Raw genomic sequence first — 15,579 nt, 5'->3', positions numbered from 1 at the left:
ACTCACCGTCAGAAAGGCGATGGAGTCAGACTCATAGAGCCGGGGTTGTGTAATACAGATTGTTTCCAGAATGTGCTCGCTGTTCTCCTTGATAGATTTGAGGCTCTCTTCCATCTCCTGCAGGATGGCCTGGCCCTGCTCATGCAGCTCATACATTAGCTTTTCCTCCCGTGCCCGCAGAAAGTGGTGGAGCTTCTCAAACTCACAGGAAATGTAATGCCTCGAACTCATGATAGTACCCTTCAAGAAAGAAAAAAACAAAGTTACACAGAGCAGTCACAAAACTGTTTTTGTAATTATGCCTCCAAATGTGCAAGAAAGGTGATGATCCCTGACATAAGAACATATTAAAGAACAGAGCGCTGCTGAAACTTGGACGACCCTCTAATGATAACCAGGAGTTTCAGGTATTACGCAAAGTCAAGAATATGTGTTTCCTGAAAACGCGTACGAAAATCCCTCACTTCCCTGATATACCCTTAGCTATGTTAAAGATTCTACTGCATGGCGGTGACTGGAGTGGCCTACGGGACTGGACAGATGCGGGGGCGACAAGAGTAGGAGACCTATTCGGAGACAGGAGACTTCTCCTATTTGATGACTTTGAAACAGACTTTTGGTATAAACCCGGGTAATTTTCTCCTCCATGGAGCTGTAACAACAGCGTTCTGCAAGCACTGGAGGTTTGGGATAGAGAAACCATATACTTGTGCGACCTGTCAATATATCATATCATCCTCGGGGACCTTTAGGACAGTGAGCTACCTACCTAGGACAATATGCGATGATATGCTTCAACCACTTGAGTCCCTCAAAACTTGATGGCAGGAGGATCTGGGAATTCCCATACCAGACAAGGTCTGGGAGATGATACTTGAGAGGACTCCTAAAATATCTAGGAATGCCCGGTACAACTAATCAATTACTTCATACTGCACAGAGCCTATATGAATCCTGGGTGCATTAATAGATATTTTCACTTAACTGGAGCATCCTGTCCAATGTGCAGGGAGGGTGGAGCAGAGCTAATGCATATGTTGTGGACTTGCCCGACACTGGGAACTTATTGGGATGAGGTAACGACGGTTGTTGTAGATGTCATATCAAAGGAAGTTCCCTGCTCCCTTGGGCACTGCCTTTTGCATTGGTTCCCCCATACCTCCAAAGCTAAAATGACAAGCAGGTTCCAAGATCTTGCTTACCTGTAAGCAAAGAGAGAAATAACTAGGAACTGGAAAGCGCTTGGAGGTCCCCGGATCAACACATGGCACAAAGAACTTTAGAGATGGGCAGGATATGAGGGGGAAGTACAGTCACGAGAGGCTAGACAGGCTCTAGGGTCCCTGGACACAGCACGGGCATTGGAGGCTCTGCTGGACTGTTAAAGGGACCCTCCTCAACAATCCTTGCCAGGTTCATCACAGGGTTTGCCCGCTGCTGCCCCCCTCCCCCCCTTAGCTGCGTTAACAGTGCTCCCTAGATGCAATCAAAAGACAAAATATCACGCAACCTCTATTTGGAAGAATACACATTAACTATTTCTCCATGTTGCTACGGGTATAGGACATATTACTGTCTTTAATTGTTCCAAAGATGATAAAAATAATATCGGGAGCGGCCTATGGAAAGGGAGGGGAGGGCGGGTAAACTGGGAAATTTAATAGTTCACTGTCTGTAGACTCCTGAGTATGATCCTGATGTATCTTTCAAACTGGCATATAGTATGACAGTTGATTGTTAATGTATGAATCTCAGTAAAATCAGTTTAGACCATAAGAACATATTAAAGAATGTTCACATTCCGCTCACATCCTAAAATACTTAGGATTCTGATCCAACTTGCTGCTCATGGGAACTGCAAAGGTCCATGGCAGCCATCTTGTGCCCGCCTCTGAGGTCACAATGGGACTCCTGCGAAACATGAGGAGAAAAGAGGGTGCCAAAGTTCCTCCTGTGCTACTACACAATAACAAGGCTACTCCACATACCCCAAGGAGTATAGGCACCAACAGCCATACAAAACAGAACACTGCAGGTGGAGTAATTTTTTCTTAACCGGGCACTCAAATTGGGTAAATATCAACACCTAGAAGCCACAGCAATTTTTAATCAATTGGAACATGAGGCCTAAAATAAACGTTTCAGAACATTTCTTTTTCTTAGATATACAAAAGAAGCAACCATAATGATCAGTAAAACACATACGTTAAAAGCACTATACTAACAAACACATTAAACACACATCCACAGTGATATCCATGAACTAGAAAATAAGACAATATATTAAAAAATCAAACAAAGTGCAGTAATGCTACTTGCATAGATTCTCTATTGGATCAAAATTCGATGAGAAATTATGAAATACGCCTTAAGTAGCACACAGTCCGCATCACAATATATTAACTTTTCGTTCCCACTTAGGCTACATAATTTTCAATAATACAAAAATATGAATTATTCTATTGTAATGTCAGATAGTCCGATTTTGATGAGTAAATGTATTTAGGACTATTTCTTTCATTCTAACCAATTATAAAGATCTATAAGTATTGATGTGTATCTTCATGTTACTGATGCATACTTAAGTTGATTTCAATTATTTAATTTTAATACACATGACAAGAAAAATTACCATGGGAAATTGTTGCTACTTTTCAAGGAAGACAAATAATTGCTAATAATTAAGCTTAATGCAAACAAATACAATTTTGAAAAAAGAACAGTTGACTTTTTTAATACTTTCCAAATAAAAATTGACACTAAAACTGATAAAAAATATAACAAAGTTATGCATTCTTCTAGATAAAATATATATTGCAGTGTTTGATATACGTATTAAGAAAATGTGTATAATACCAAAAATAGCAAAACAGGTAAGTAATATAAAACGAATAAAGACAGCATCATGCAGGAAATATAAATAATAATCAATTTAATATGATTAAAAGAGGCAAAAAGTCACAGAATTAAACTGTGATAAATGATATGAAAATGCAATAGAATATCAAGAGTGTTGCCTAATAACATGTGCGGTTTAAATCTTTTTTTATTGAGATTTGCAAATAGAACATTTGCCGCCACCTACATCCAGTGGCCGGTGGGAGAATCATTATAGGGTAAGTCAGAAGAGGGCAAGATAAAGACTAGTTGCAAGTGTAGAGGAGAGAAGATAAAAGATCACAAAAGCTATTGGTAGCAAATAATTTGGGGAGCGAAAAATGTCATCTCTGCATTTAAATTTACCTCAGTGAGGTGTATCTGTCTGACGTGGCGTGGTCCTGGTGAGTCGGAGTACCTGTAAGTATCACGGGCATTTGAGCTCAGTGAATTCAGTTGACAAAAAGTCTATAGTGGAGCCCAATGTTTAGTCAAAGTGGGGGAGTTTATGCATAATGCTTGCTGTTAGTTTCTCCATGCCGACAACTTCCTATAGCTTGTGTAACCATTCCAACCTAGTTGGGACCCCTTCTGTTCCCCATTTAGAGAGCAACATCTGCTTGGCAGCACCCAGTGCCTAGGTAATGGCCCTTACCCGGCACAACCTGAGAGGGTAAGTTAAGACATTGGAGAGTCGCAGGAGTATGTAGCTATGAAATCTAGGTATATCTGTGTTATAAGTGGCATTTATGTCAGGTAATATTGAGTTGCAGGAGGGTTGTATCTGCAGGCAGTGCCACAACACGTGTGAAAGAGTGCCCACCTGGCCACACCGGCGCCAACAGTGAGTGTCCCTCCCCAGGCTTCCAGCGTGCCACCCTTTCGGGAGTATAGTACCAGTATTGTGCTATTTTGAGAAACATTTCTTTACCATCGGTGCTACAGGAGGAGGCTCCGGCTCTGTGTATTATGTTGTGCCATTCTTTGAGGGAGAATTCACGTTCGCACTCAGTCTCCCATCTACACTGTGCAGGGGACTTAACTTGCTGTGTGGGTGTAAGAAGAAAGGAGTATATGTCTGAATGCAAGCGCTTGTCTGATTGTCGAGTTATAAACTATTTCTCAAATTTTGTTAGCAGGCGGCTTGCATGCACGCGGATATGTAGCAGCGTAAGCTAGTGCCGGAAGGCCAGGTATTGCCAGTAGGCTTCTCTAGGCAAGCCATAGTCATAGCCGGAGGTAACTACAGGTGGCCTATAAAGGGGGTCAGGGGGGACGTAGGGGTGGACAGACCACGGGGTTCTCGTACTTTGTCCAAAACAGTCATCGTGGCTCTCAGAACCGGTGAAATGTAGACCCCGGCTGGTCGATGTTGTTTCGGTAGCCAGAGTACTTTCTACACATGGATGCCAGCAATCACGCAGTCGATGAAGCACCAGTGTTTCTCTGATGTTAGCCTGTACCATTCGACCATATAGCGCAGCTGGGCTGCCTGGTAATATCGCTTTAGGTGCAGTACCCCTAGCCTCCATCCTCCTGTTTCAAGTATGTCTGGAGGTGCACCATCCAGGCCTTCTTTCCACCCCAGACAAAGTCCACTAGCAAGTGCTGTAGTTTAGCCAGTACCTGAGGGGTAGGCTGCAATGGAAGGGTCTGCATCACATACAAGATCCAGGGAGTAAAGTCATTTTGACTGCGGCCAGCCTGCCCAGCCAGGACATCGTGCGTCTCCTCCAGGTTTGGAGTTCCATTTGAGTATTGATCAAGAGGGCAGTGTTGTTCTCACGGATCGTCCGTTCAATCGTAGAGAATATCTGTTCACCCAGATAAGTGGCACCATCTTCAGTCCACACAAAGGGAAATGCTGCCATTAAGTGCACCTGCTCAGTTTTTAGGTCGAGCCTATAGCAGTGCGCATGCGCTGCTCTGGCGAGACTAATAGTAAGGGGCTTTCAAAAGCTCACCACACACGGGTAACCGCAAGCAATAGGCCACACATGCACGAGCGTGGCCTATTGCTTGCGGTTACCCGCACGGGCACCATATGTTTTGAATTATCGTGCCCAGACACGGGCACGATAATTCAAAACATATGACCTGGTGCTCGCTCTCGCGCGCACGCCACTCGCGGGACGCTGCATTCCTTTTTAGGTCTCGCCTGACCCAGCGCATGCGCTGGTCTGGCGAGACTTTTTGTGAGGGCTCAAAAAAGTGCTACCACTGTAGCCTAGAGCTACAGTGCGCGGGCGCGCGCCTCACTTTGATCGCGATCGGGATCACTTTCACTTTCGCGGCCGCTTTGATGTTCTTCGTGAGCCAGGTTTTTTTTTCCTGTTTATTACTTCTATGTAGTAATGGTGACACCCGTGTGCCGCCATTACTACAGAGCGGTAATAAACAGAAACAAGCATTGGCATAGCCAATAGGTCTCGCTTTTGGGACCTAATAAGTATTTAGTTATGCAACTGTTGCATGGCTAAACATTTATAAGGTCCCAAAAGCGAGACCTATTGGCAATGCCAATGCTTGTTTTATTTTTACTTGCAGCGCGAGGCGTGTGCGCTTGTTAATGCAATGCAGCCGTGAATGCAAATTGTGCGGGCTACAACAAAGGTTTGAAAAATTAAATTGCTCTTAGTGTCCCTTCTCTTGTTTATTCAACGGGTCCCTGCTTGTTTTGTTTCACAAACTTTGTTGGGCTATTTGCAGCGCAAAATATTACAATGAAAGGCTTTGCCGAGCTTTAGCCCCAAACTTTGAAAAAAATGCTTCTTCGGCTATCATTCTTTGGCCACAAATCGCTTCTTCAGGCAGGGCGCGTCCCTGGCTGGTACTGGTATGCGCGGTATGTGAACCTGCAAAATTCGTAATTTACATTTCTTCTAGTGGTGGGAGCAGCCGGTCAGACGGATCCCTGGCGGTTATACCTCATACCATACACTGAAATTCCTGGAAAAAGATGTACAAGCCGGTACTTCGAATAACCCCACGCTCTGTTCATAAACCATGAGAACAGCCGGAACCTGTCAGTCAGAAGTGGGCGGGCTCTGAATTACGTCGAAATGAAGGAAGGACTCACCACAGGCACAATAAATACAAAGGCTGCAACAGGCACACGTGCGGAGCTGTGAGTTGACCCCTTGTCACAATGGTACCATTCAGCCAGTCCTGGTCTTTCAAACAACAGGGCTTAGCATTCTGGGACTTGTGGTTTCACATTTGCTGTCATTACTATTGATTAGAAGTCTTACTTTATTAGTTCTTTTGGATGACTGTGGACAAGGTCGGCTCAAAGTCATCCTTATGTAGTTGCCCCTAGCCTGGGTTCCATTTTATCATGGTTGGGAAACACTAATTTAGGGTGAGATTGTGGATAAATCGGGGAATAATTAATCAATTGTGCAATAATAATTTAATAACTAATTATTAGGCTATGGAAGAATTTTTTTAAATATTGCAAAAGATACCAAAGAGCCCTTGGTATATTGGAAGAAATTTGGCTTATCAGTTACCTTTACTGGCATAATCTTCGGGCATTATCAATGGCATGTTTCGTTTATGTTTCTTCGTAAGTTCGCATTTCATGTTTTTAGTTGTGAATGTGTCCATTTCATTTGATGGCGCAAAGGCAAGCAATGTGTCCCCAAAAGAAAACAAGCATTGGCATAGCCAATAGGTCTCGCCTTTGGGACCTTATAAGTGTTTAGTTATCCAGCACAATATCCTTGGTGCAACAACATTAAGTGTTGCATGGCTAAACACTTATAAGGTCCCAAAGGCGAGACCTATTGACTATGCCAATACTTGTTGGGATAGTTATGCTGAGAGCTTACGTTTTTAGAATAATCATTTTGAAGCCGGATACTAAACCAAATTCTTAAATCTCCTGTATGAGGGGGGATAGGGAGATGAATAGTTGAGTGAGGAAGAGTACGACATCGTCAGCATAGAGAGAGATCTTGTGTTCCCTGTCTCCCATATAAATTCCGAGTGATTGACCATGTTGGCGGATACGTTCCGCAAAGGGCTCCATACATAAAGCGAAGAACAAGGGTGACAGAGGACAACCCTGTCAGGTACCTGATCCGGGTCCACCAGACCCTGCATGCAGGGCGCCGGGCGGGCAGCCAGGATGCTAGTGAATATTTTCAAATTAACATTTAGCAGGAAGATGGGCGTTATGAGGTGCATTGCGTCGGATCCTTACTCAGCTTAGGCATGACCACAACTGTAGCCATGCGCATGGAAGGGGCAATGGCTCCGGTGTCGTTGAACGAGTTGAAAATTAGTGTAAGCAGTAGGACTAGGCTAGGTGTGAACATTTTATAGAAATCAGAGGAAAAGCCATCTTCCTCGTGTGCTTTACCCTAAGCGAGTCCCCGAATGGCCCGCGTCACCTCATAGAGGTCAATGTCTGCGTTAATTTTAGCAGCCTTTAGGGAGGTTACTGGTGCCTCGGCCACATAGGCCGCAGCCGCTTCCTCATCCAGAGGGTCGGTGGAGTAGAGGGCGGTATAACATTTTTCACATTCGTCAGCTATGAGGTCATCTGTTTGTATGTTCTCTCATTGAGAGCCTTCGATCTCTGCAATACGGCACTTAGTTATTTGGGTTCGGATTTGGTGTACCAAGAGTTTCCTGGCCTTGTTCCCTCCTTCATAATAGTGCGTAAAAGCGAGTACTCTGCCCGGTTGAAGCCCAATGCTTTAAATTGTTTTCGTGCAGTGGTAAGCTGACGGCGAAATTGGACCGGGCCCAACGCCGGTGTACCCCTTCCAGTTCCCTGATCTGGCCTTCCAGCTGCTCCCGTGTGTCCCTCCTGTCCCTGTTCAACCTGGCTGCTATTGTGATAAACTGACCCCTGATCACTGCTTTTAAAGTGTCCCACAACAGTTTGTATGGCCCTTTGTACCTCTTTGATATTCGAGTCATATGTGAGCAGTTTGTAGGTTAGTCTCCACATCCTCTGACGAATGTGGTCCCCAGTCAACTGCAGGGTGAGAGTAATAGGAAAATGGTCCGAGAGTGCTGCGGTCCCTATTTCGGCATCTAGTGTCGCTAGTGTGGCGCACGAGAATGTCAGGAAGAGATCTATATGGGCAAAGGTCTGATGTGCTGCTGAGAAGAAGGTGTATTCCCAAGCAGTGGGATTGCGTTGTCTCCAGACGTATACCAGTCCTACCTGTCAGCCACTGTCTTGTGGAGTCCGAGAGTGCTCCAGAATGGCCCACCCTTAGTATGGGTCTGTCTAGTTCAGAATTGCTCACTATGTTGAGGTCTTCCCCTACTATAAGGTTCTCATCTGGGGAACCCAAAATGGTGCAAAAGAAACAATTGATGGACAGAATGCTGGACAATGCAAGCATTCACCCCCAGTCACAAGGATCTGGGTTAAATCCATCATTCTTTTGTTCACCACACCACCCCAGTTTGGACCAAGCCATATGCTAATCAGACTTGACCCGGGGCTCCCGGAGGAATGTCTCCTGATGGTCGTTTGGGCCATATAGGGATGCAAGTGAATAGGTGTGTCCCTCCCATCGCCACATGCAGTGCCAGGATTCTCCCAGGTATCTCTTCCTGGGTGCTTAGTATCCTTCCGGGAAGTGTGTTGTGAATAGGACAGCCACTCTGCCCTCTTCCCTGACATGGAAAAAAAATATTCGCGATCGAACCATCTCGACCGGAGGCGTTTCCAGTCAGCATGCATTAGGTGAGTTTCCTCTAGTAAGCAAAAGTCACAGCGGGAATCCCTAAGCACAGTAAGGAGTGCGCACAGCTTTACAGGTGAGTTAAGGCCTCATGCATTGAGACTCAAAAGCAAGACACTAAGGGGAAGCATTGGGATAGAGATGAGTGTAAGAATACTGTGATCTGGACCCTCCCCCAATGGGATCGGAAAGCCACCCCCCAAGTCCCCCCCACAAAGGGAAACCTCAGACACCAGGGAGACAAAAGGAAATGGCCACCCAATCAAGTCCATGTGAGGTCCCCAACTGTGGAATGCACTGGGAGGGGCAGGACCCTTAAGTGGCTTCAGCAGTATTCCCATGTGTGTGATGTCACACGCAGGATCCGAGCAGCCGGGCAGGTCAGTGGGACTAGTCCACGAAAAGAGGACTTCCGGGCGACCCCCAGCTCCCACCATAGTTTCAGTAGTGCGAGTAGATATCACATACCTTGGGTCACCGGGAGGACCCTGTAAGCCCCCAATCTCTGTGTGGAAGAGGAGTACGTCTAAGAGGCACAAGAGATAAAGGAAGAGAGGAAGACCAAGAAAGTAAAGTGGTGGTAGAGAAATCAACAACAGAGAAACAGCCCGCAAACAGGCAACAATGTCACCTTAGTGTAAGGGTCCGTGAGGCAGACAACGGGGTACCTCCATAGTCGAGACTTATGGGGTAGAGCGGGGCTACACCCATAGCGGCTGATCTCATGAGCCATCCCTGTGTCTGCAGACGGCCGGCAGGCAGAAATGGTGTGGTCAGTCTATCTTGGCTTTGCGGTCACTCCTTCAAAGGCTCTCCATTGTCTTTGCAGTCTTGCAGCTGTCTAATGAGAACATCTCATTCCTTTTGGCTTTCCATTTCAGAAGTCAGTGAACGTGTGCCCTTCCCCGTACGCCGTCGCCTTCTCTGTATCTTCGATATCAGTGCTTCTACGGTTGGCCAGTCCAGATTTCCTCCAGTGTCCAGGTCAACTCCTTGCACAGCCGAAGCTTCACTCAGGGACCGCACTGCATGCGTCTCCTTGTTCCAGACAAAGATCAGCTGGAAGGGATGTCCCCATTGATAGCGGATGCCTCTCTCTCGGAGATAGGCGGCGGCTGACTTTCAGAACTCTGCGTCTCTGGAGTGTAAGGGGGAGAGGTCTTGGTATATGCCCACTTGCAGGCCCTCAAATGAGGCAACTGCCATATCCCGAGTTGCATGCAAAAGAAACAGTTGATGGACGGAATGCTGGACAATGCAAGCATTCACCCCAATCAATAGGATCTGGGTTAAATCCCTCATTATTTTGCTCAACACATCACCCCAGTTTGGACCCAGCCATATGCAAATCAGTCTTGACCCTGTTCCTTGTGGGAACAGTCCAGCTCGAACTGCCAAGCCAGGTCCTCCCTGGACTGGAAACAAGCATACTGGGATCGGTTTCAGGGCATCGCCCTTCATCAGCCAGGCTAGCTTGAATCCAGTGGTGTACTGAGCACGGGACCCACCTCAGGGCATATCCTTCCCACTTAAGGCGACATATGCAAAAGAAACAATTGATGGACAGAATGCTGGACAATGCAAGCATTCACCCCCAGTCACAAGGATCTAGGTTAAATCCATCATTCTTTTGTTCACCACACCACCCCAGTTTGGACCAAGCCATATGCTAATCAGACTTGACCCTGTTCCTTGTAGGAACAGTCCATCCTGAACTGCCAAGCCAGGTCCTCCCTGGACAGGAAACAAGCATCCTGGGACTGGTTTCAGGGCATCACCCTTCATCATCCAGGCTAGCTTGAATCCAGTGGTGTAGTGAGCACGGGAACCACGTCTCGGCATACCCTTCCCACTTAGAGCGACATATGCAAAAGAAACAATTGATGGACGGAATGCTGGACAATGCAAGCATTCACTCCCAGTCACAAGGATCTGGGTTAAATCCATCATTCTTTTGTTCACAACACCACCCCAGTTTGGACCCAGTCATATGCTAATCAGTCTTGACCCTGTTCCCTGTGGGAACAGTTCAGCCCGAACTGCCAAGCCAGGTCCTCCCTGGACCAGAAACAAGCATCATGGGACCGGTTTCAGGGCATCACCCTTCATCAGCCAGGCTAGCTTGAATCCAGTGGTGTAGTGAGCTCGGGACCCACACTGGGCATACCCTTCCCACTTAGAACGACATATGCAAAAGAAATAATTGATGGACGGAATACCGGACAATGCAAGCATTCACACCCCCCCCCCCACCAGTCACAAGGATCTGGGTTAAATCCATCATTATTTTGCTCACCACACCACCCCAGTTTGGACCCAGCCATATGCAAATTAGTCTTGACCCTGTTTCTTGTGGGAACAGTCCAGCCCGAAGTGCCTAGCCAGGCCCTTTGTGCCGGCTCTGCTCTATTCAGGTGATGGTGTACTTATGGCACGGACCCAGGGACCCTACGATTATTGGTAGAATTCTTTGTATCTTTTATGAGCTAATTGAATTTGGTCACTAATTACAGCAAATCGCACATAATGGCTTGTGGACCTGGCAAAAAAACTCCTGGCTAAGATATTGGTTAAGGGGAACTGTGGGAAAACGAGGCAGTATCTGTGAGTCCTGCACAAATAACATGACAACATCTGTCCTTCACTGGGAACCAAACACCCACTTGTAGCGCCTGACTCTCAAAGGGTAGCGTTGCAGAGCAGTCTGAGGCTTACTCAAAGGAGGTGGTGTGAGCTAGTAATCGCCATTACAGGTGCGCAGTAATAACACTCAATAATTGGTTGTAAAGTCTGGACTTTGCTTTATAAAAGTAAGAGTACATTTATTAAACACACACTACTCAATACTATGCACCAATTTACAAATATACATAAGCTGTTAAAATTACTTTGTGACATAGCATTACATCTCCACCCCTCCCACAGGGGGCGGTGGGGTCTAGTTCCACCACTCCCATGTATGCTCATCATCTTGCCCCCTAATGCAGTTAGTTGAACATGACCTGGAGCGTGGGCCCTGTGCACTGGCACCATCCCAGTGGCGACCCCCCCCCCATTACCTCAACAAGCATTTAAAATAGGCACCTCTGCCCTGGTGACACATAATCCTGACTGAGGATCTCCCACTGACCCTACAGGATACACCTCTACATCTTACAGTCTAACAGTCTGGATTGTTCTTCAACTTAGCACAGCAACAAGAATACATGTTTAAGCATCACCTTAGAATGACAGTACTCATCACATTTGTTGATCATTATAATGCATTGCGATTACAGCCCCTAAAGGCATCACAGATGAAATCACAGGATTAAGCATATACAGCCAGACACCCTAGCAGGAATGTCGAGCAACATAACCCCATTTGGCTTATGACATCACCATACTACACATTATACATGTGGCTTTCAGTCCCTCTAAAAGAAATAACGTTAGTAAATGCAGTTCTGGTGCAATTACACCTCTTCACTTCCAGGGAATGCCCTTCTCCAGACATCTCCAACTCAGCCCTTCACTCCTTGAGGCAATCCTTGAGGCACCCCCAGCTGTAGAACAAAAGTTCCAGCCGTGCAGATGCTGATAAAGCCTGGCTGAGCCCTTGAGGGCTTATCCTTTTGAGTCACCATGAGACTTAAGGAGGGACTTCTCTTCTTTGTGCTTGGTAGGCTGCGCTCTCCTGCAGCTTCTCCTGCGCCTCTGCACTCACTTGGTGGTGATCCCGTCCTTCTGGGGCCACCACAACCAGAGAAAACACAGTTTTTCCCTTGCAGGCCAGTCCAGGCCTGCAAGGCATTATGGGGCGATTCTCCTCGTTGTCGTGCATATTAGAACAGTGGCTCTCCCGCTGTGCTGGGGAGAGCCGCGCAACCTGCATCACTTCGCTGGGGCCCGGTCCCACCCGGGCCCTCCCGCATCGCCAGGCTCGGTGGGGGGCCCGGTGTAACCCTGACCCCCAGGTAGGCGTTTTCCCCAACTTTTCTTTGTGTGGGGGCAGCCCCCGTGACCTGACCCACCCTGGGGGCTCATCTTGGACCGGTGGCGGAGCCCCACGTGCTTCGTAGTCGGTCCTGGCAGAGGTCAAAGTTCACCTACCTTCTGGGGGCATATCTCGGCCGCCAGGATACCGATCTGCACCCTTTTTGCCTCTTCTTGCTCCTGGTGCCGCTTCCCAGCCACTGGGAGCACTTTTTTTTGCCCTTCTTGTCTCCAAGAGGGTGGATTCCGCAGGGAGCTGTCTTCACTGGCTCCCTGTGCCAGCCTCCCACCTGGCTCTTCTCCTGGGCCTCTCTTCTTCTTCTCGCTCAGAGGCCCAGGCTTCTGCTCACTGGTCCTGGACTCTTCTCCTGGCGCTGTTCAGGATCCTGGGACAGTCAGGGGTTTCCTCCTTCCAACTGCCCATGGCGTCAGGCTCCAGCACCCTCTGCCTCAGCAGACCACACCCCAGAGAGAGATTCTCTTCCTGTGCAAACACTTTTTTAAAGAATGGGGAGGGGGCTGTCAGGAAGTCTCTGTTTGTCCTATCAAACCGTGACACATCACTTCACTGCCCCTGCTCCCTCCTTCCTGCCCAGGCCTCTGGGTTGGTTCAAGATGGCGTCGACCAGGGGTCTCCTGCCACATGGTCTCTGAAAGCCCCTTCCCCCCGCGCAGCCTTCTCCCTTGTGCAGCTTGGGTGCCTGGCACCAGGTGACAGCTGCTGATGGATTCGACTATAGCTCCACCCATCTTCTCTTCTTGGAGAGGAGGCCTTCACTCTTGGAGAAAAGGTCATTAACCCAGCCTGCCAGGGCCAGCCCCCAGCAAGGCCTTGGTTATGAGCTGACTCAGGGAAATATGACATCTCTGGATGACCCAAAAGCAGTACAAATATGATTTTGGACTCTGCAGAATACTTCTTCTCACACCAGTTACAGTAGACTTTAATGCGTGTCTGGAACTTGTAGGCCTCAGGGAAGTAAACCTAGCCCATGTGCTCCCTATCCTCATGAGAGAATAATGGAATAAACACTGTAAAGCACACTGACTTAATCTCAAATATTTCTTCCCATTGTATAAAGCCTATTCCATGTCACCACCCAATTCTGCATAAGTCCTGCCACACCATTCACTGATGCTCCTGGGTTGCGCACACCAGGAATCCCCCCTGCGCAGCCCGTACATGTGTGCACACGCATGTTCACATGTGTCTGCATGTAACCAGCCCAGTGCCCCTTACTCCAGCTGCTGTGCAGCGGCCTAGTCAAGCTAGGGGGACACCAGTAAAATCCACATGCAGTCTCTTTCATCATGAGTTCACTGTGGGTGAGTCCCAACTTATGAGGCTCTCCCACAGTAACAGCTCAACAAATAGGTGCTCAAAAAGCAAAAAATCCGGGTGGCTCAGAGTGTCAGAACCACTTTCTAATAGGAATACTTTAGGTGGTGTAAATGAATTTAACTACTGAGGGGTTCCTTTCAATTATGCAGGGACATGGCACACACAGATCAGAAATTCACGCTTAAAGCTTAGCAGAGCAGCTGGGGCAATTCTTGATCTACCTTAGGGGGATGGAAGGGGTATCATATCACCAATTCTCAACATTTACAATGCCCAGTGTACCTCCGCCGCATGTTATGAGGCTGGGGTTTGGGGCTATGGCAACACTGACCCTCTACAGATTGAAGAAAAACACATCTGTATGCAGATCATGCACTTACTCCCCACAAGCTCCCATTTTATCGTGCACACGGAACTTAGGTTTATGTATATTGGTGACCTGGCTAAACTTTTACTGTCTAACTGTGAGGCAAATGTGAATGGGGAAATCATTATGGAATGCTTACACTTGGATAATGGATTTTCCATCCCATGATTAGCTAGCTAATGTACGCAAAATGTATGACACTATGAATCTATCGACCCTGTTTGATTTGCCGCACAAGATTAGGAAATCAGATAAGATGAAGATTAAATTGTTGTTTGTAGATCTTTGTCACTCCAAGAGACTTGCAAGTGAGATGAACAAGAAGACTTTACATCGTATTGTGATTGTCATGAATTAAAACTGATGTTTTGTATCTCCCCTAGCCCTTGTCACTGTGGGAACGGTCTCTCTTTTTTTGAGTTAGGGCTGGCTCTGTGGAGCAGCTCCTGAGTTTACCGGGGACAGAAACACAGGTGGTGTCATCAGGAATAGACTGTCCCTGTGATGGTCACTCAGAACTATCCCTGATGCATGTTATATTCTGTTGTCCTATTTTTGATTATATTTTAAAGCATTTATAAAAACTGATTTTAAAACCCTTAGGCTTCAAGAAGTGCAAGGATGCACTGTTCTACCTTTTTCTTCTAAATACCCATGAAGTGTGTCAAGGGGTTTGTCCTATCTTAGAAGCTGCTGTGAGTTCAAGGAGAACGATGGAGGGTTAAGGGAATATGTTAGCCTTTCGCAGAGGAGCTATAGGCTGCCCGTCCGACCGTTTTTTTTAGTTTCTCTTCCTGGGTGGCTTTTTGGGCGGGGGGTTGCCGCTATCTGATTAACTGATTTTTTTGTACTTTTAAATATGTTATTTATTGGTCTTCCTTTTGACTGCTGTTTGCCATTTTATGCATCTTTTATGGCTATGCATATGTCGAATAAAATAATGTTGACTTGACTAGTAATAGAAACAACGTGGACGAACCCACTGGTGATAATTTCAAGTTTTTATGACTCAGTATGATGCAACAGAGTACAAACATCCAATGGATTTGTAAGAAGAACCCTCACCCACCAACCTAGTTGGTGACATGCTTCATCATTGGATTCCCAGCTGGGCTTCGACGCCTGAGTTACAGTGGAGAGGGTTTTTGTTTTGTCAGTGAGGTGTGTGCTCAGGGGGTGGTGAAGTTAAAAGTGTCTCTGAGGATGGCCCAATGGAAAAAAACGTCATTTGTAGGGTCCTAGGACACATTTAAAATCAAAAGTGGGGTTAAAGTGAAGATAAAAATGGGTCTTCAATATCCCCTAAG

General features: G+C 46.8%; 1 protein-coding gene across 1 annotated transcript in view; it reads right to left on the bottom strand.

Annotated features, from left to right (window-relative positions):
- LOC146811698 (zinc-binding protein A33-like) overlaps positions 1-15,579 on the bottom strand; it is a 224,854-nt gene that overhangs the window by 164,896 nt on the left and 44,379 nt on the right. Inside the window, exon 3 of the mRNA XM_085618671.1 lies at positions 7-240. Coding sequence (XP_085474797.1) covers positions 7-240 — 234 coding nt within the window. The remainder of the gene's footprint in view (positions 1-6; positions 241-15,579) is intronic.

Source organism: Triturus cristatus, chromosome 7 (genome assembly GCF_964204655.1).
Source record: "Triturus cristatus chromosome 7, aTriCri1.1, whole genome shotgun sequence".
Classification (NCBI taxonomy): Eukaryota; Metazoa; Chordata; class Amphibia; order Caudata; family Salamandridae; genus Triturus; species Triturus cristatus.
The sequence above is the reverse complement of the archived record's forward strand: the minus strand, read 5'-3'. Positions and strand labels throughout refer to the sequence as shown.